The sequence below is a fragment of the Protopterus annectens genome, chromosome 7.part0 (assembly GCF_019279795.1).
Source record: "Protopterus annectens isolate FY-2018-M chromosome 7.part0, PAN1.0, whole genome shotgun sequence".
NCBI lineage: Eukaryota > Metazoa > Chordata > Ceratodontiformes > Protopteridae > Protopterus > Protopterus annectens.
The window spans coordinates 1,222,375,054-1,222,391,307 of NC_056739.1; the positions used below are offsets into that span (position 1 = coordinate 1,222,375,054).

Consider the following 16,254-nt stretch of genomic DNA (forward strand, 5'->3'; position numbering starts at 1 on the left):
AAAGCCTCCTATTTAAAAATTCTCTCCAGCCTCAAGGAGGGCAGGACAAGATAGACTGAGAGGAGAATCTAAGGTTGCCCGTCCAATTATCTAGGTTTCCCTTGAAGGTGGAAAGACTACTACTCCACTTGACATATGGTGGAAGTTTGTTCCAGAGGTGAAACATATGTTAGGATAGGATATATTACTCCAACTGGTCTTATTTATCTGTTGATGAAGGTTTAGTTCCTTTAACCAGGTATTTCAGGTACTATTTATTTTATAAATGAATAAGAAGTCAAAGAGGATTGGGTCTTTCATGACTCAAAAGGTTAGACACAGATTTCCATGGTATAGCCTATATGAGGCCAAGTACTAGACTGTCCTGATAACCAAGATTTCTTAGGCCACTGATCGTTTCAGTTATGCATCTCTGAGTCCTGTCAATCTGAATGACATGTTTAAACAATACATGTCAAAAGATGTATTGCATTCAACAATGAGTTTGAGGAGATACGTATAAAGGTGATTTAAGACTTCTTAGAGCTAGGGAGGATGCTTTAGGAAATTAAATGAGCAAGACAGAAGGTTTTCCAAACTACTGTGAAGACCCGGTAGTCAGACAATAAGGAATTATCAACTAGATTGGTTAGATCCCTAGCAAAAGTGTCTGATTGGAGGGGTGTGCCACCTATAAGGTATATGAAAATGCTTAATTTACAAAAATGAACTATGCTATATTTCTTCACATTAATGTGACAACATTGTCCTTGCACTAATTCTTAACATGGTCTAACTCATGTTGAAGCAATTATGAGTCAGTGAGAGATTGAATAACATAACCCAATTTTCAGTTTTCTGCAAACATAGATAACTATAGGTCAGGAATCATAGGTTCATAGGTTCACAGGTAGGTACTAGGCTATCGGCTCAAGGGTCTACGTAAGCCTAGCCAGCAAGGTACCATAGCTTACACCACCCAAGAAAGTTATTTTCCTGTGCCACTGTCCAGCAGAGACACAGAAGTGATCCCGGGGTGTATTTCCTATTTCCCATCCACTCATCAAGATTTTTCTTGAAGAGTGCTAATGAAGAACTTTGCTTGACATAGATGGGTAGCTTGTTCCAGAGTATAGGAAGTCTCTGGGACAGGAATCTGTCCCTCCAGTGTGTCCTGTTTATTGTGGTGACAAAGTTTAGGTCCCTAGAGCGTGTAGCTCGGAGGGATTGGGATTTCTTTAGGTGTAGCATGTCCAACAGGTCTGGGTTTGACATATCTTTATATGTTAGGCAGAGACCACCTCAGAGTAGGCAATATGCTACAGAGTAAAGCTGGAGTTTTTTGAGGCGGTCAGTGTAGGGCATTTGTTTGAGGCCAGTAATCCTCTTTGTGAGGTACTTCTGTGGCCTTTCCAGCTGCTGCAGATGTCTTGTGAGGTACATTCCAAAAGGGGCGTTGTACTCTATAATGGGTCTAATGAGTGAAGAGTAGAGGGGAACAATGACCTCTTTTTTCCTGGATGAGAACCCTTTTATGATGAGGTGTGCCACGTATAAGAACTTCCTGACTACTGTGGCGATGTGACTATCAAAGGAGAGACTACTGTCCACTTGAGTCCCAAGGTCTCTTATCACGCATTCGACTTGACTTGATGAGAAATAGGTGCTAAATAGGAGATGTTCCAGCACAGAGCCCTGTGGTGCATCACTGGTAACTTTTTTTTTTGTTTTCAGAAGTGCCACTTATGACTGTAACTACCTGTGTTTGAAAACACCACCATACAACATAAGGATTTATATTCAGATGTACAATTCTAATAATAATGCCTGTATCAGGAATAGTATCCAACATCTTGGCCAGGTCCAGATGTGCTGTATGTACTGGATAACTGCTACAGACTGCTTTGGGTATTTTTTGTAAGAAGTTAATGAGGTTTAACAGAAGGACATTTCTTTGACAAAGCCCAACTGATGATGGTCCAAGGTTATGAGATTTTTAATGTCCAGAATAATGTATGCACCATAGTTACCAGGGTCTGTGGTTGGACCACCATTGTATAATAACCTTACAATGGCTATTTTCCATGCTTCTAGAATGTAACCAGGTGGGGATGCTTAAATTATAGAGGTTAAGTAGGGATTCAGATAGGTCATATCTGGCAGTGATAGTCACACAACCTGGTATATTATCAGGGACCATGTGTGGGGTGTTCTTAGCTGAGAGGGATGTACTTGCAATTTGAATTTATTAATAAATCATATGGAATATTGTCTTGTGCTGCTGTTTATAAGGTCATGATAAATGCCATTAACATGTATTGTTTTAATGGAACCCTATGACATCGAGGATTGTGATGTGTGGTAGCATCTATCAGTAGTAGTAGTACACTGATTTTATAATGTTTTATTGGTAATGATGTCGGGTTAGTGGGTTTCCTGTACCTCACTCTCTAGCACCAAACCTAGAGCTTAGCTTCTTGTTATATTGCTCTATCTAAATATCTTTATCTACACATGTGTGTTTGTCTGTCTGTGTGTGTGTGTGTGTGTGTGTGTGTGTGTGTGTGTGTGTGTGTGTGTGTGTGTGTGTGTGTGTGTGTGTGTGTGTGTGTGTGTGTGTGTGTGTGTGTGTGTGTGTGTGTGTGTGTGTGTGTCTGTGAGGTTGTGGGACCATTGCTCTTTGGCATATACTTCACTGTCATCAGTGGTCTTTGGCTGTCCAAGTTTGGTGATGAATGCAAACATGGGAGTATCACCAACACTCCAGATGACACCCATATCCTTCAATAGAGTCTTACTTGTACAAATGCATGGCATTGTACCTATGGACTGAGTAGAAACAAATGTAGTGTTGTACTCCTTGGGAAACAAGAACACCCATGCACCCTAACCATAAAGTTCCCAATTGCTCACTAAACCTAAAACTCTGCTGTTACCCCCTAAAGCTAAAACTCCATTCCCGTTCCCTAATCCTAAACCCTTCTCCTGTTTCCTAACTCTAACCTGCCTCTCACTCCCCAAACATAAAGTCCTTGATCACTCCCTAAACTCTGCTCTTACTCATTCTTCCTAAAAGTCCCCCCTCCGTAAACATAACTCCCAATCACTATTGCTGCCTGAAGCCCTAACATGCATTCACGGCCACATAAAGGACAACCCACTCAGAACAGATACTGTCATCAGAGACCCAAGCAACCTCATGACAATCAACTCTCTCTTTTGGTCACAATTTGTCATCTGCCATTAAGGAAAGCTTTCTATCTAGTCCAACTAGTTACGTAAGGTGTATCTTCCAGGTCCAATTAATTTATTGCTCTGTTGTTCTCTCTCCCTTATTAAGCTCATATTAGAAAATAATGCCTCCTTTGGTGTGTATCTCAACAAATGTATAGTCTAACTAGTGAAAACAAAATGTTTAATCACCAAAAAAAAAGATATGTATGAGCTCTCTAATCAAAATAGAGAGCCTAAAATATGTCACTCTGTTCTCCCTTTTATAGATTTCTACATGACAGTCTCTGCCTGGCCTACAAGACTCCAAATGATACTGTCCTGCTTGCCCTCCTGTATGCTCAAAAACTAGAAATACCACAAACAACAACTCTGGGACCCTAAACTTACGCCATAATATAAACAAGAACTCTTGGTGGGATAGATAGCGCTTTCAAAAGATACCCTATCTTTCAAATGAGCTCTGACTCTATGTCAACAAAGTAACTTCTTCAGTTTCTTTAAATCTAATTTAGGTGAATGGATGGGTAACCATAAAGTGACTCCTAGTCCTTTACGAACAGGGGAATTAGATAAACTGCAGTGGCTAGTCTCCTAAAGGTGTTCTAGCTCATTTGCCTAGTGTATACCTATGAACCTGTGATTTTCTGAAACTGCATGCCAGAACACTTTTACCAATTAATCTCTGAAACTACATAACAGAACAGTTTTGCCAATTATTTATGTCCCAATAAAAGGAAATGTTTAACATATACTACAGAAAAGCCCCAAGGGTCTACTAAAATGTATATTGGTAAGAAATCTTCCATGAAAGTATGGTCAGTTAACTGTGGCATATATAATAGTAAAATCCAGATTTTATGCTTGCATTTATGCAAATAATATGGACTAATGTAGCCTGGCAGGGAATGGATACAGAAAAGAAATTGTACTCTGTTATAACATTGAATTAGCCCTCAACAATTTCAATAAAATAATTTGTTAGCAAAACAAAAAGCAATTTTATTTTGACAAGGTAACAAGGAAATTGAAAAGCATGAATACCAGAATGGAGCAAGGGATGAATGCCAGTCACACATTCTGATAAGCACATTCAGTACCATATGTAATTGGACATAAGGTTGAACTGCATTTACAAAAGCTGGAAATGCTATGGAGTGAACTGACAATTCCCATGGTAGTTGCACTAGAAAAGACACGTCAAAGTACGTTCACATGTGTAGCTCACAAGGCCCAAAATGTCACTGTAAACTTATTATATACTGTACAAATGCAGGTTAGCATGAAAGGAAGACAGTTTTGTGTCCTTAAAGTTGGTGTTTTTCTTTGCAGAGTATGCATTGGTACAAGCATACCTGTAGAAGAACACTGAAGAAACATCCAGACATTTTGTGACTAGTAAAATGCACAAAGATAGGGATACAGGCAATTTAGAGCAGAGAATAAAGGTTACCAATGAGCTTCAGCATGTAGTTCTAGGCTCGATTTGTTTACTCTACATTTTTCTATTGCATGACGCAACACACCACAGAAAACATGCTCTCATTCCTTCTGGGTTTGCCCAGTTAGCAAATACATAACAAAACAAATAACATAATAAAAACAATATTTTGATGATTGTAACAGCCTTGTCTTTGGAGTTTAATCTGCACCAGTGATCTTGCAGAACAGAATAGGGCAAGTACTAGAGGGAATTCCTAATACACAGTTATTTTGTTTATATCCTGAAGACGGCCAATGAAAAGGAAAATCATTTGAAGTCATCATGAATAGCCCTTTACAAGTTAAAAGGGCTTAAACTTTGAGCTAGCAGAGAGATAATTTTGTTTGTTTGTGTCTTTCGGCTTTTCCCGGTTAGGGGTCGCCACAGCGGAACTTCGGTCCGCTAATGATTGGTAGTGGATTTTTACGTACCAGGTTACCAGCCCTGATGCACAACCTTCAACAAAGGCACGCCCCATTCACGTATGCCTCCGCACAGAAGACGCTCTAGCTGCAAATCGAATGGGACAATGTCTTGCTATGAGGCGACAACGCTACCACAGCACCACCACTGCAGTAGAGAGAGATAATTTTGTACTTTTGAAAAAGTACATCTTTTTGTGGATATGAGATTGATAAAGATGCCCAGCATATATCAGAAAGCAAGATGCAGCCTGTTCTAATGGAATGCAAGCCTCAGAACATGTCACATGTGAGGGAGAATTTAGGACCAGTGAAGCATTTCTGCAGGTTTCTGCCAAACCTCTCAGGAGTTCGGCAGCCTGTATCTAAATGTGAATAGATGGAGATGAGCAAATTAACCCTCTTTGTGACAAGTGAAAATGCTGATATCTGCTTGCCTGTTTGGCTAGCAATTTAATATCTCACATTAAGGCATTCTATCCCATAAATTTCTAAATGGGAAGGACCACATTTGCGTCATGAGCATAGATGAAAGTTGAACCTAGTCATGTTGTAACTGAGAAAAGTTTGATATGGGAAGTAAAAAAGCTTCAGCAGTATTTATACAGACAGACAAGACAATCATTAACTTCCTATTTTAACCCAGAAAGCAGTGTCTCTTGACTCCAACACATCTGCATGCTGGTCATATCTTCCACTACATATGCCTGTAACACTGAAATTAGAGAGACTAATTATCATGTGAATGCTGACAGACTGCCATGATTACTGTATGAAAAGGCACAAGAGCTATGCAAAACAGCACTAGGGAATGCTCTCGCTATGTAAAAGGCATCAAAACTAAAATCAGAAAATATGCATTACTGTTACTAGCTTATGACTTTGTCATAAAAACATGGCATAAAGGGGACAATGTAATGTGTCCTACATATGGAGTAAGGAAAGAACAGTTACCAACATGCCAAGGATCCTTGACTTAGTTCTAGGGTGTGAGTCCTCCTAAGTTACATACCATAGTACTGAATAAGTATGAAGTCTGAAAATGAAGCCTCTGACTCCCAGCTTTGTGTGCTGGTCTGCAATCAAATTGAAGACTTATCGTAAAGTTATACTCTGGGTGCCAAGTCACCAAAGGTGTGCCTCCACAAAGATATTTACATCTATGGGAATGGCCAATATTGACATGGCAGTTGAGTCATACTGATTTTGCAGGACAATTCATGGTCATTATTTAATGTGGATGCAGGCTTTCAAATGTGAGAGGTTATTTTAATGGCACTGACTAACACGGAAGAGTGTGCTGCATTACTACAAACGATATTCACAAGGAGAAACCTACTGGAACAGCTTGTCAGTCACAGCGGCTAATGGTTTATTTCAGAAAGGCTTAAAAGCTTTGTAAAGCTAATAACATGAATAACGTCACATCTGCTTCCAATCACCCATCTATGAGCTGTTTAACAGAAGGCTTTTAAAGAATTTTCTAAGCTATGAGGTTCATTTACAAGCCATTGCACTAATACCAGGCACATTTTCTTCAGCATAGCAAAATGCAGTGAATGCAACCACTAATTCAATGGCAGCAGTGTTTTATGAACTTGAAGTCAGGATTAGACCTATTGAAACCACATTTTCAAGAAAAAAGTATAGCAGAGCAAGTGTTTGAGTGGTAACTGTTTGAACTATTGGGACCTGCTTTAGTGAGTCCTGTAATATGGAAACTGAATTGCCGAAAAACGGACTTCATATGCCAAGTCTGAGATTGGCATTTCATGGAATCTTTTCTCCTAGGTAAGACGATCTTGGAGTTGGTATATATAAGTTTGGGAACTTCAGGTGGGGATTAGCCCCATATAAGGGGTTCAGCGAGTTTGTCTCCCAGCAAAAAAGAAGTCTGAAAGAAAAGAGCAATGTTCGAGATTCACTCTTCTCCTGGATTTTTGTGCCTTTTTCAGTTTGTCAGTGCTCAAAATTGATTGCCAGCATATCATTAGGCAGCCACTGGAGCATATATTTGACAAGAATTTCCACAGAACAATACATTTAACTTATTGTGATAGAAAACAAAGGAAAAACAGACCATATTGTCTCAAAATTAATTATACACGGAGATGACATATGTAACATATTCAAAGTGCTTACATAAGAGTCATATATATACCTAAAAAAATGGATTACAAGATCCATCCAAAACTACCAGATTTTCATTCCAAAGGAGGATGGATTACTAAAACTCAGAGAAGGACACATAACCGTAGTCAATCCTAGAAATATGGATAACCAGATTTAATGCCAAAAGGATGTGTAATGCAGTGCCTACCTAACAGAGATAAATGACTGCCACCAGGTTTGTAAATGAACAGGTTTCTGTGTGAATTCTCAACAATCCAAATAAATAGTTGATAAAGTATTAGAATTTCCATGTATGGCATTATTTCAGAGGCGAGTTTCTCTTTTAGGTCTATTCAGGTTATTGTCCCAAGTTCTGCAGGGCTCCACCAGCACTATCTAAAGTGCCAGAGGAGACTCCCCTTATCACACACTGAGTCTGAGAAGTGAGAAGTAGTTCACAAACTATAAAAGAATTAAAATCATTTTTAAGATCAAGTATTGGTATAGTATTAATAACTGAGACAAAGCTAATGCCAATACATGATAGGACAGTAATACTAACTCATAGTATTCCTGCAGTAGGGAATAATTTGTTTCAGCAATGCACTGTTGCCAGAGGTATAGCAGGTTCAACCAGTGTCCTGTGCCAGCCCCACAAATTAGTTCCTCACTCCTTTAGCTCTTCAAGTGAAGAGCAAAAATAAAAAGAATTCCGTGAAACTGAAGGAATTCCAATTTGCTTCCTGCAGACAGTATCTAATCCACACACCCCCAGCACTTCAAAAGAGCAAGCCAAAAGTCTGCAGTCAGGTACCTGGGACTTCTGAAATGCAGAAGCCAGTCAGGTCATGTCTCTGATCCCTGCCTCCAAAATAAAAGCTGATACTACATTACAGAGCGATCATGACTGACCGATCATACCCCTGGCACTTTGCGCCAGGGGTAATTGCCCCATTCACCCCACCCTAGACATGTTACTGACTGTTGCATGCTAACATTTACTTTTGTTTTGTAATTATCTCCCTGGTATTTTAAAAGAGAGAAAGTGTACCATATATTTTACTCTAGAAAAGCAAGGTACATGTAGGTGTGAACATGCAGCTGATCAGCTACACACTTTCATGTAATTTACTAAATGCGGAACAGGTACAGTATGGATCCCGTGTATTATTGATGTGGATGTTCACTAGCATAGTTTCATTTCATAATTCTCTACATTTAGCAAAATGTTTTAAGTGTCACATGTATTGTGCAGAGAAGGTTAAGGGACTTAATTAATATTATGCAATACGATAATGTAAATTATGGAGTTAAAACAGTCATATCTGGAAGTCATTGTCCTATTTTCCAGGTTGTCTCATTGCTCTTAACTAGAGGAATTCTCAGTATAGACTGTGTACCTCATAGCAAACAAACATCTGTCCACAGTCTTATTCTTGGTCTGTGCCTTGTATGTTATCACTCTTAATTCTACCCATTGGTACCTTTTTTCTGCTTGAGGAAAGCTATCAGTTAATACGAGTTACAACTCTTATGAAAATCTGACCTGCTACGGTCTACAAGTGCTCATGTCCTAGTAGCTCCTGACATACTTGTCAGTGCCACCTGCTCTAAATAGTGAGTACCCACCTCTTACTTATTTACCTAACTCTTCCACCACCTGACCCTACTGAACAAACATAGCCTTACTAGGGCCGTAACTCTAAATCTAAAACATTCACCTGATCCCTAGCCCTAACCATAACACTCCCTAACCCTAAAGTCCCCAATTGCTCTCTAAACCTAAAACTCTGCTGTTACCTCCTAAAGCTAAATCTCCATTCCCATTCCCTAACCCTAAACCCTTCTCCTGTTCCCTAACTCTAAACCTGCCTCCCACTCCCCAAACATAAAGTCCCTGTTCACTCCCTAAACTCTCCTCTTACTCATTCTTTCTAAAAGTTCCCCCCTCCATAAACATAACTCCCACTCCCGTTTACTGCCTGAAGCCCTAACAGGCATTCATGGCCTGTAGCAGTCCTTATACATAGCTGCCAAGCTGGCATTGCTCAAACTCAGCTATCTGTTAAGGTGAGGTATGGCAGCTCCATTCTCTCCTAATGTCTCCCACAGTGACATTGCTCAAACACAGTTATCTATTAAGGTGAGGTACGGCAGCTCCATTCTCTCTACATGGCTGCCACACTGACATTGCTCAAACTCAGCTATCTATTAAGGTGAGGTACGACAGCTCCATTCTCTCTACATGGCTGCCACACTGACATTGCTCAAACTCAGCTATCTATTAAGGTGAGGTACGGCAGCACCATTCTCTCTACATGGCTGCCGCACTGACATTGCTCAAACTCGGCTATCTATTAAGGTGAGGTACGACAGCTCCATTCTCTCTACATGGCTGCCACACTGACATTGCTCAAACTCAGCTATCTATTAAGGTGAGGTACGGCAGCACCATTCTCTCTACATGGCTGCCGCACTGACATTGCTCAAACTCAGCTATCTATTAAGGTGAGGTACGACAGCTCCATTCTCTCTACATGGCTGCCGCACTGACATTGCTCAAACTCAGCTATCTATTAAGGTGAGGTACGGCAGTTCTATTCTCTCTACATGGCTGCTGCACTGACATTGCTCAAACACAGTTATCTATTAAGGTGAGGTACGACAGCTCCATTCTCTCTACATGGCTGCCACACTGACATTGCTCAAACTCAGCTATCTATTAAGGTGAGGTACGGCAGCACCATTCTCTCTACATGGCTGCCGCACTGACATTGCTCAAACTCAGCTATCTATTAAGGTGAGGTACGGCAGTTCTATTCTCTCTACATGGCTGCCGCACTGACATTACTCAAACTCGGCTATCTATTAAGGTGAGGTACGACAGCTCCATTCTCTCTACATGGCTGCCACACTGACATTGCTCAAACACAGTTATCTATTAAGGTGAGGTACGGCAGCTCCATTCTCTCTACATGGCTGCCACACTGACATTGCTCAAACACAGTTATCTATTAAGGTGAGGTACGGCAGCACCATTCTCTCTACATGGCTGCCACACTGACATTGCTCAAACTCAGCTATCTATTAAGGTGAGGTACGGCAGCTCCATTCTCTCTACATGGCTGCCGCACTGACATTGCTCAAACTCAGCTATCTATTAAGGTGAGGTACGGCAGTTCTATTCTCTCTACATGGCTGCCGCACTGACATTGCTCAAACTCGGCTATCTATTAAGGTGAGGTACGACAGCTCCATTCTCTCTACATGGCTGCCACACTGACATTGCTCAAACTCAGCTATCTATTAAGGTGAGGTACGGCAGCTCCATTCTCTCTACATGGCTGCCGCACTGACATTGCTCAAACTCAGCTATCTATTAAGGTGAGGTACGGCAGTTCTATTCTCTCTACATGGCTGCCGCACTGACATTGCTCAAACTCGGCTATCTATTAAGGTGAGGTACGACAGCTCCATTCTCTACATGGCTGCCACACTGACATTGCTCAAACTCAGCTATCTATTAAGGTGAGGTATGGCAGCTCCATTCTCTCTACATGGCTGCCACACTGACATTGCTCAAACACAGTTATCTATTAAGGTGAGGTACGGCAGCACCATTCTCTCTACATGGCTGCCACACTGACATTGCTCAAACTCAGCTATCTATTAAGGTGAGGTACGGCAGCTCCATTCTCTCTACATGGCTGCCACACTGACATTGCTCAAACTCAGCTATCTATTAAGGTGAGGTACGGCAGTTCTATTCTCTCTACATGGCTGCCGCACTGACATTGCTCAAACTCGGCTATCTATTAAGGTGAGGTACGACAGCTCCATTCTCTCTACATGGCTGCCACACTGACATTGCTCAAACTCAGCTATCTATTAAGGTGAGGTATGGCAGCTCCATTCTCTCTACATGGCTGCCGCACTGACATTGCTCAAACTCAGCTATCTATTAAGGTGAGGTACGGCAGTTCTATTCTCTCTACATGGCTGCCGCACTGACATTGCTCAAACTCGGCTATCTATTAAGGTGAGGTACGACAGCTCCATTCTCTCTACATGGCTGCCACACTGACATTGCTCAAACTCAGCTATCTATTAAGGTGAGGTACGGCAGCTCCATTCTCTCTACATGGCTGCCGCACTGACATTGCTCAAACTCAGCTATCTATTAAGGTGAGGTACGGCAGTTCTATTCTCTCTACATGGCTGCCGCACTGACATTGCTCAAACTCGGCTATCTATTAAGGTGAGGTACGACAGCTCCATTCTCTCTACATGGCTGCCACACTGACATTGCTCAAACTCAGCTATCTATTAAGGTGAGGTACGGCAGCTCCATTCTCTCTACATGGCTGCCGCACTGACATTGCTCAAACTCAGCTATCTATTAAGGTGAGGTACGACAGCTCCATTCTCTCTACATGGCTGCCACACTGACATTGCTCAAACTCAGCTATCTATTAAGGTGAGGTACGACAGCTCCATTCTCTCTACATGGCTGCCACACTGACATTGCTCAAACTCAGCTATCTATTAAGGTGAGGTACGGCAGCTCTATTCTCTCTACATGGCTGCTGCACCTTGCCCATATATGTAGCTGAGCTCGAGTGTAAAAGGCAGAATGTGCAAGCCACAAGACACCTGAGTTCCTGGCTATAAGGCAGAGGGCTTTTGAGCACCTGCGACTCAGGTGCTTGTGGCAGACTGGGTCTCCTACTACCCTTAGACTTCCACATCCTCAAACTATATTGTAGATGTTTGTCAGATGACACATTCAGTTATGCTTGATGCCTGGGCTATATAAACTCTGTCATGACTAGGAAATAAATTACTTTGATAAAGGTTTTGCAATAAGGTAAGTCGTTAAAGTTCAAAATAAACAGTCTTTTAATAACAAAGAATGGGAAACGAGGCTTTGTAGAAGAAATCACTGATGAAAAAATTGAATTGTACTAATTTTGGATGTCACGTCACTTGTTTACTGTTAATCTAATAAGAAAGTGATTACCTGTGGAGCTGCAAGCAGAATGCTGAGAGTCCAAGCCACACAAAGCATGAGATTATTCCTTTGACTGGCTGAAGTAAAGCTGAACGGATAAAGAATGGCAGCATGTCGATCCAGACTTATAACCACCAACACAAACGCTGAAGCATACATGGCAAACAGTTTTAGGAAGTTCAGAATTTTGCAGGATACGTCACCAGCATACCACTGAATGGTAATATTCCATACTGCATCAAGTGGCATAACAATAACTGTCACCAAGAGATCGGCAATCGTCAGACTCAGTATGAGAACTCGAATGTGAGATTTTCTTCGTTTCCTCATGATACTGCATAGAACTGCAGCATTACAACAGGCTGACAGCAGAAAAAAACAAAATGTCACAATTACTCTTATCTGAGCTGCTGTAGTGAATGTCGGCTCTGCCCAGGGATCTGAAAACGATATATTGGATGATGTAGTGTTCAAAGGCCTACTGTTCTGAGTATGGTTGTTTAAGGCTTCTGTCATGATCTAAAACAGGAAAGAATATAAATACCAGTTACTTCACAAAAAGAACTGTCTTGTTTCAAATTACAGCTTAACAAAATTGCAATTTCTCCAACAAGATTTTTCTGTAAACTTTCTGTACTGATATCATGGACTACAGCTGCATCTAAACACAAATTCTTCAGGGTGACTCTGTTTGCATTCATTTTGTGATCCATTTTGTAAAGTTTTCTAAATTCATGATGGAGTTTCAAACTAAATATTTGACTTGGACTTACTAAGAAATTTGCTTTCAATTGTCTTGCTTTTCAGGCTTATGAAACAAAATTTTCGTTACATTTCCCTATGAATAGGCAAACTATAATACCACTATGTATACACTATACATCTTGGAAACGTTCACCCTTTGTTAAACACTGCACACCTAAAGTTCTGCCTGCATTCTGCTAAGGGCATTTACTTTATTTTATTTATTTTTATTTTGAATATGTTAACTGTGGTAGAGCTATTTCAGCCTCAGCACAAGGGCTGAACTTGTAACTTTTGTATATATTGTTTTATACTAATTGTTAGCGGTGGTGGTGCTGCGGTAGCATTGTCGCCTCACAGTAAGACGCTGTCCGGTTCGACTCTCAGTTAGAGCGTCTTCTGCATGGAGACATGCGTGAATGGGCGTACCTTCGTTGAAGGTTGTGCGTCAGGGCTGGCAACTCGGTACGTAAAAATGAACCGCCAATCACCGAAAGACACGACAACAACTAATTGTTAAATGTTCTTACTGTTTGCCTCTGGTCTGGGTTGCCACCGAAAAGGGTCATTCTCCCAATCCACCACTCAGTTAACAAATACTTAACTAAACAAACAAAAAGAAAACAAAATAAATCTCCTTACACAATACAGGGATAACACTAGTTGTCTACTGCTGAGCACACAGGTTATCTCTCTCTCTCTGCTGCTGATAGCCTGGTATTCAATAACTGCTCAAGATGTCTTAAGATGTCTTAAGAGTAATGGCTCAGGAGGAAAGTTTGAGCTGCTGAAGGTCTGCTGGCCTCTTCTGAGTGAAGAGGAGTACATGAGGTGCTGCAGAAGGAGCTGCCAGTGGTGGTTGGGGGTTTAATCTACTAGCCACCTGCATACAAATTAAAACATGGTTAGTATGACCTTGAGTAGACATATATAAGCAGGGCATATCACCTGTGTTATCAGAGCTTTATGTCTTTGAGAGAAGAGTAGAACAATAACATACTTGGCAAAAATACATGCTGGTTACAACATGTCTTTTTTCATTTTTATTTTTGTACCGTTTCCCCCAGTACTCCTTTATTGAATTCTGTCATTTTCCAAGCACTGTATTCCCCAAAATGGCATCTTCAGTCCTGTTATTTCTATGCTTGACAGCCTATATTTTGTTCTGTGTAGTAGGTCCTGACCCTTCAGTACATGTACAGTACAGAAAAACTTGTCTGAAGAAGCGTGCATTGGCACGCGAAAGCGCTTACTCTTTTTTGGATTTTATGCAATAAAGCTGTTACATCGTTCGTGGTGGTGGTCTACCTGCTTTCTTGATTACATGTACAGTTTGCCTTTGCTGATGCATTCACTACATACTGTTAAGGGAATGGCTGGACTGTAGTTATTATAATTCTAGTGGTCAGTATGTCCACTATACTGTAGGAGCAAGACTTTTGTTGTTTACACAGTAAGCCCTCAAATGCAACCAATCGCCTACATGCAGCAGCATTAAATAACACATGCATGTTCCTAAATTCCATGTATAACATTGATACCGCTTAACCTCTTAGTGCAAGAAATCTGGATAAAGCCCTAAATAATGGGGGGACAAAGGGCCAAAATAGGGACAGATTTTAAAAGTGACTCCTATAAACTTAGGAAGTTGCAAAAATAATAGGTTTTGAATTATTATGTATTTTCTGATGGATATTAAGTGTGAGACTCAAATGTCTGTCATTATTTAGTATTATTTAGTGACTTAAAATGTGAATAATTTGGCAGAAAACCACAAATTATATGAGGAAAAGGTGAAAAATATGAGGCAAAAATCCGGACATTCTGTGAAAATCTGGACAGTTGAGAGGTATGAACATCTGTCTGCCACCCTCTATCCTTGCAAACAGTGTTCAGAAATGATCTCTACAAAGGGTGATCCCAAGACAAAACCACAACCATAACCATCTCCTAGGGCAGGCAGTTTAACCCGCAGTTGTTCCATGTTACATTCTGCTCTTCAGCCGGAATGATGGTACAAAGTCATTAGCTTAGCAGAGGTCAGTAACTTCACAGTTCATAACTCTTCCACTGTGCAAACAAACTAGCTGCCATCACAAACATTTGCTGTCTACTTTCTAGCATGACTGGTATGGATGCCTGCATAGGTAGAGAAAAGGATGCAGAGGATGACAAAAGACTGCAGGCTCACGGACCTGCATACAGAATCAAGTCAGTAAGGAAGTGAATTAGAAATGCACTAAAATTTCAAAACTAATCAAGTTCCATTCATATTTAACAAGGAGAATTCTACAAGAATTTACTTATTAAAAGGTAAGGATATACAGTACATTATTATAAAATGAAGTGCTATCTTCCTTTATGATTGTCTTGCTTTTTGCTTGATATTTTGCAAGCATTGCAGATATATGCAGATATAGCTACCTCAATATTAAAAGCAATAATATAAAACAGCCCACTGTGTAACAGCACAGGAACTGAGTGGAGACCTTATGGTCCTCAGAATGTCTTGTCTATGATTTACAGTTCTAACATCACCAAGGTCTGTTTCAATGCATCCGGAATGGAGAAGCTAAGCATACTGCAGTAAGTCAGGATGATAGTGTACCGAGCAGTCGCACCACATAGCATGCATACCTGCTGTGCGTGCTAAGTGTTGGAAGTTTGGTTTGTGTGCTAAGTGTTGTTATATCAGTACAGCAGCATTAGATATTCAGTCTACACACACTGCACACAGAGACTCTATATAGAGACCGCAGTGCACAGGCACTGGTGACATAGATGGCTTGGTGCAATCGTTATGGCTACTAGTAGTGTCAGTCCACATCCATCTGCATGTGGGAGACACAGGCCACCATGCTGTGCTCCTAATACTGCTGTCAGCACAATATGTATAGTGTAATGCATGCAGTGTGTTAGGTCTGTACAGTACATGCTGCCACAGCATTTCATGGATTGTTGGGTTTTGCTCCATGACTGTGTGCCAGTGGTTAGGAAGAATGTTCAAATATACATACAGAATGCAGTGTATACAGGTATGGGTGGGTGGGTGTAGGGGGGATTACAAGGAAGAAGGCACAGTTATACCTCTAAAAAATGTGCTGTGAAATGTTTGGGGAAATAACTGGTATACGGAAATACATGGTGCAGTTCTAAATTCTTATGTACCACTCACTAGTGCATCGTATTATTTCTTCTTACCCTATGACTGATATCAGTGCTTGTCCACAGAGCCAGATCATGGTCAAATGGGGCCTTAAGAAGGGTAATGG

The 16,254-nt window shown here is 40.8% G+C and overlaps 1 protein-coding gene across 3 annotated transcripts in view; it reads right to left on the minus strand.

The window, feature by feature from the left end:
* The window catches only part of LOC122806985 (gonadotropin-releasing hormone II receptor-like), a 360,507-nt gene that overhangs the window by 156,517 nt on the left and 187,736 nt on the right, over positions 1 to 16,254 (minus strand). For all 3 annotated transcript variants that reach the window (XM_044077849.1, XM_044077850.1, XM_044077848.1), the window contains exon 3: positions 12,248 to 12,757. In XM_044077849.1, coding sequence (XP_043933784.1) covers positions 12,248 to 12,754 — 507 coding nt within the window. In that variant the 5' untranslated portion in view covers positions 12,755 to 12,757. The remainder of the gene's footprint in view (positions 1 to 12,247; positions 12,758 to 16,254) is intronic.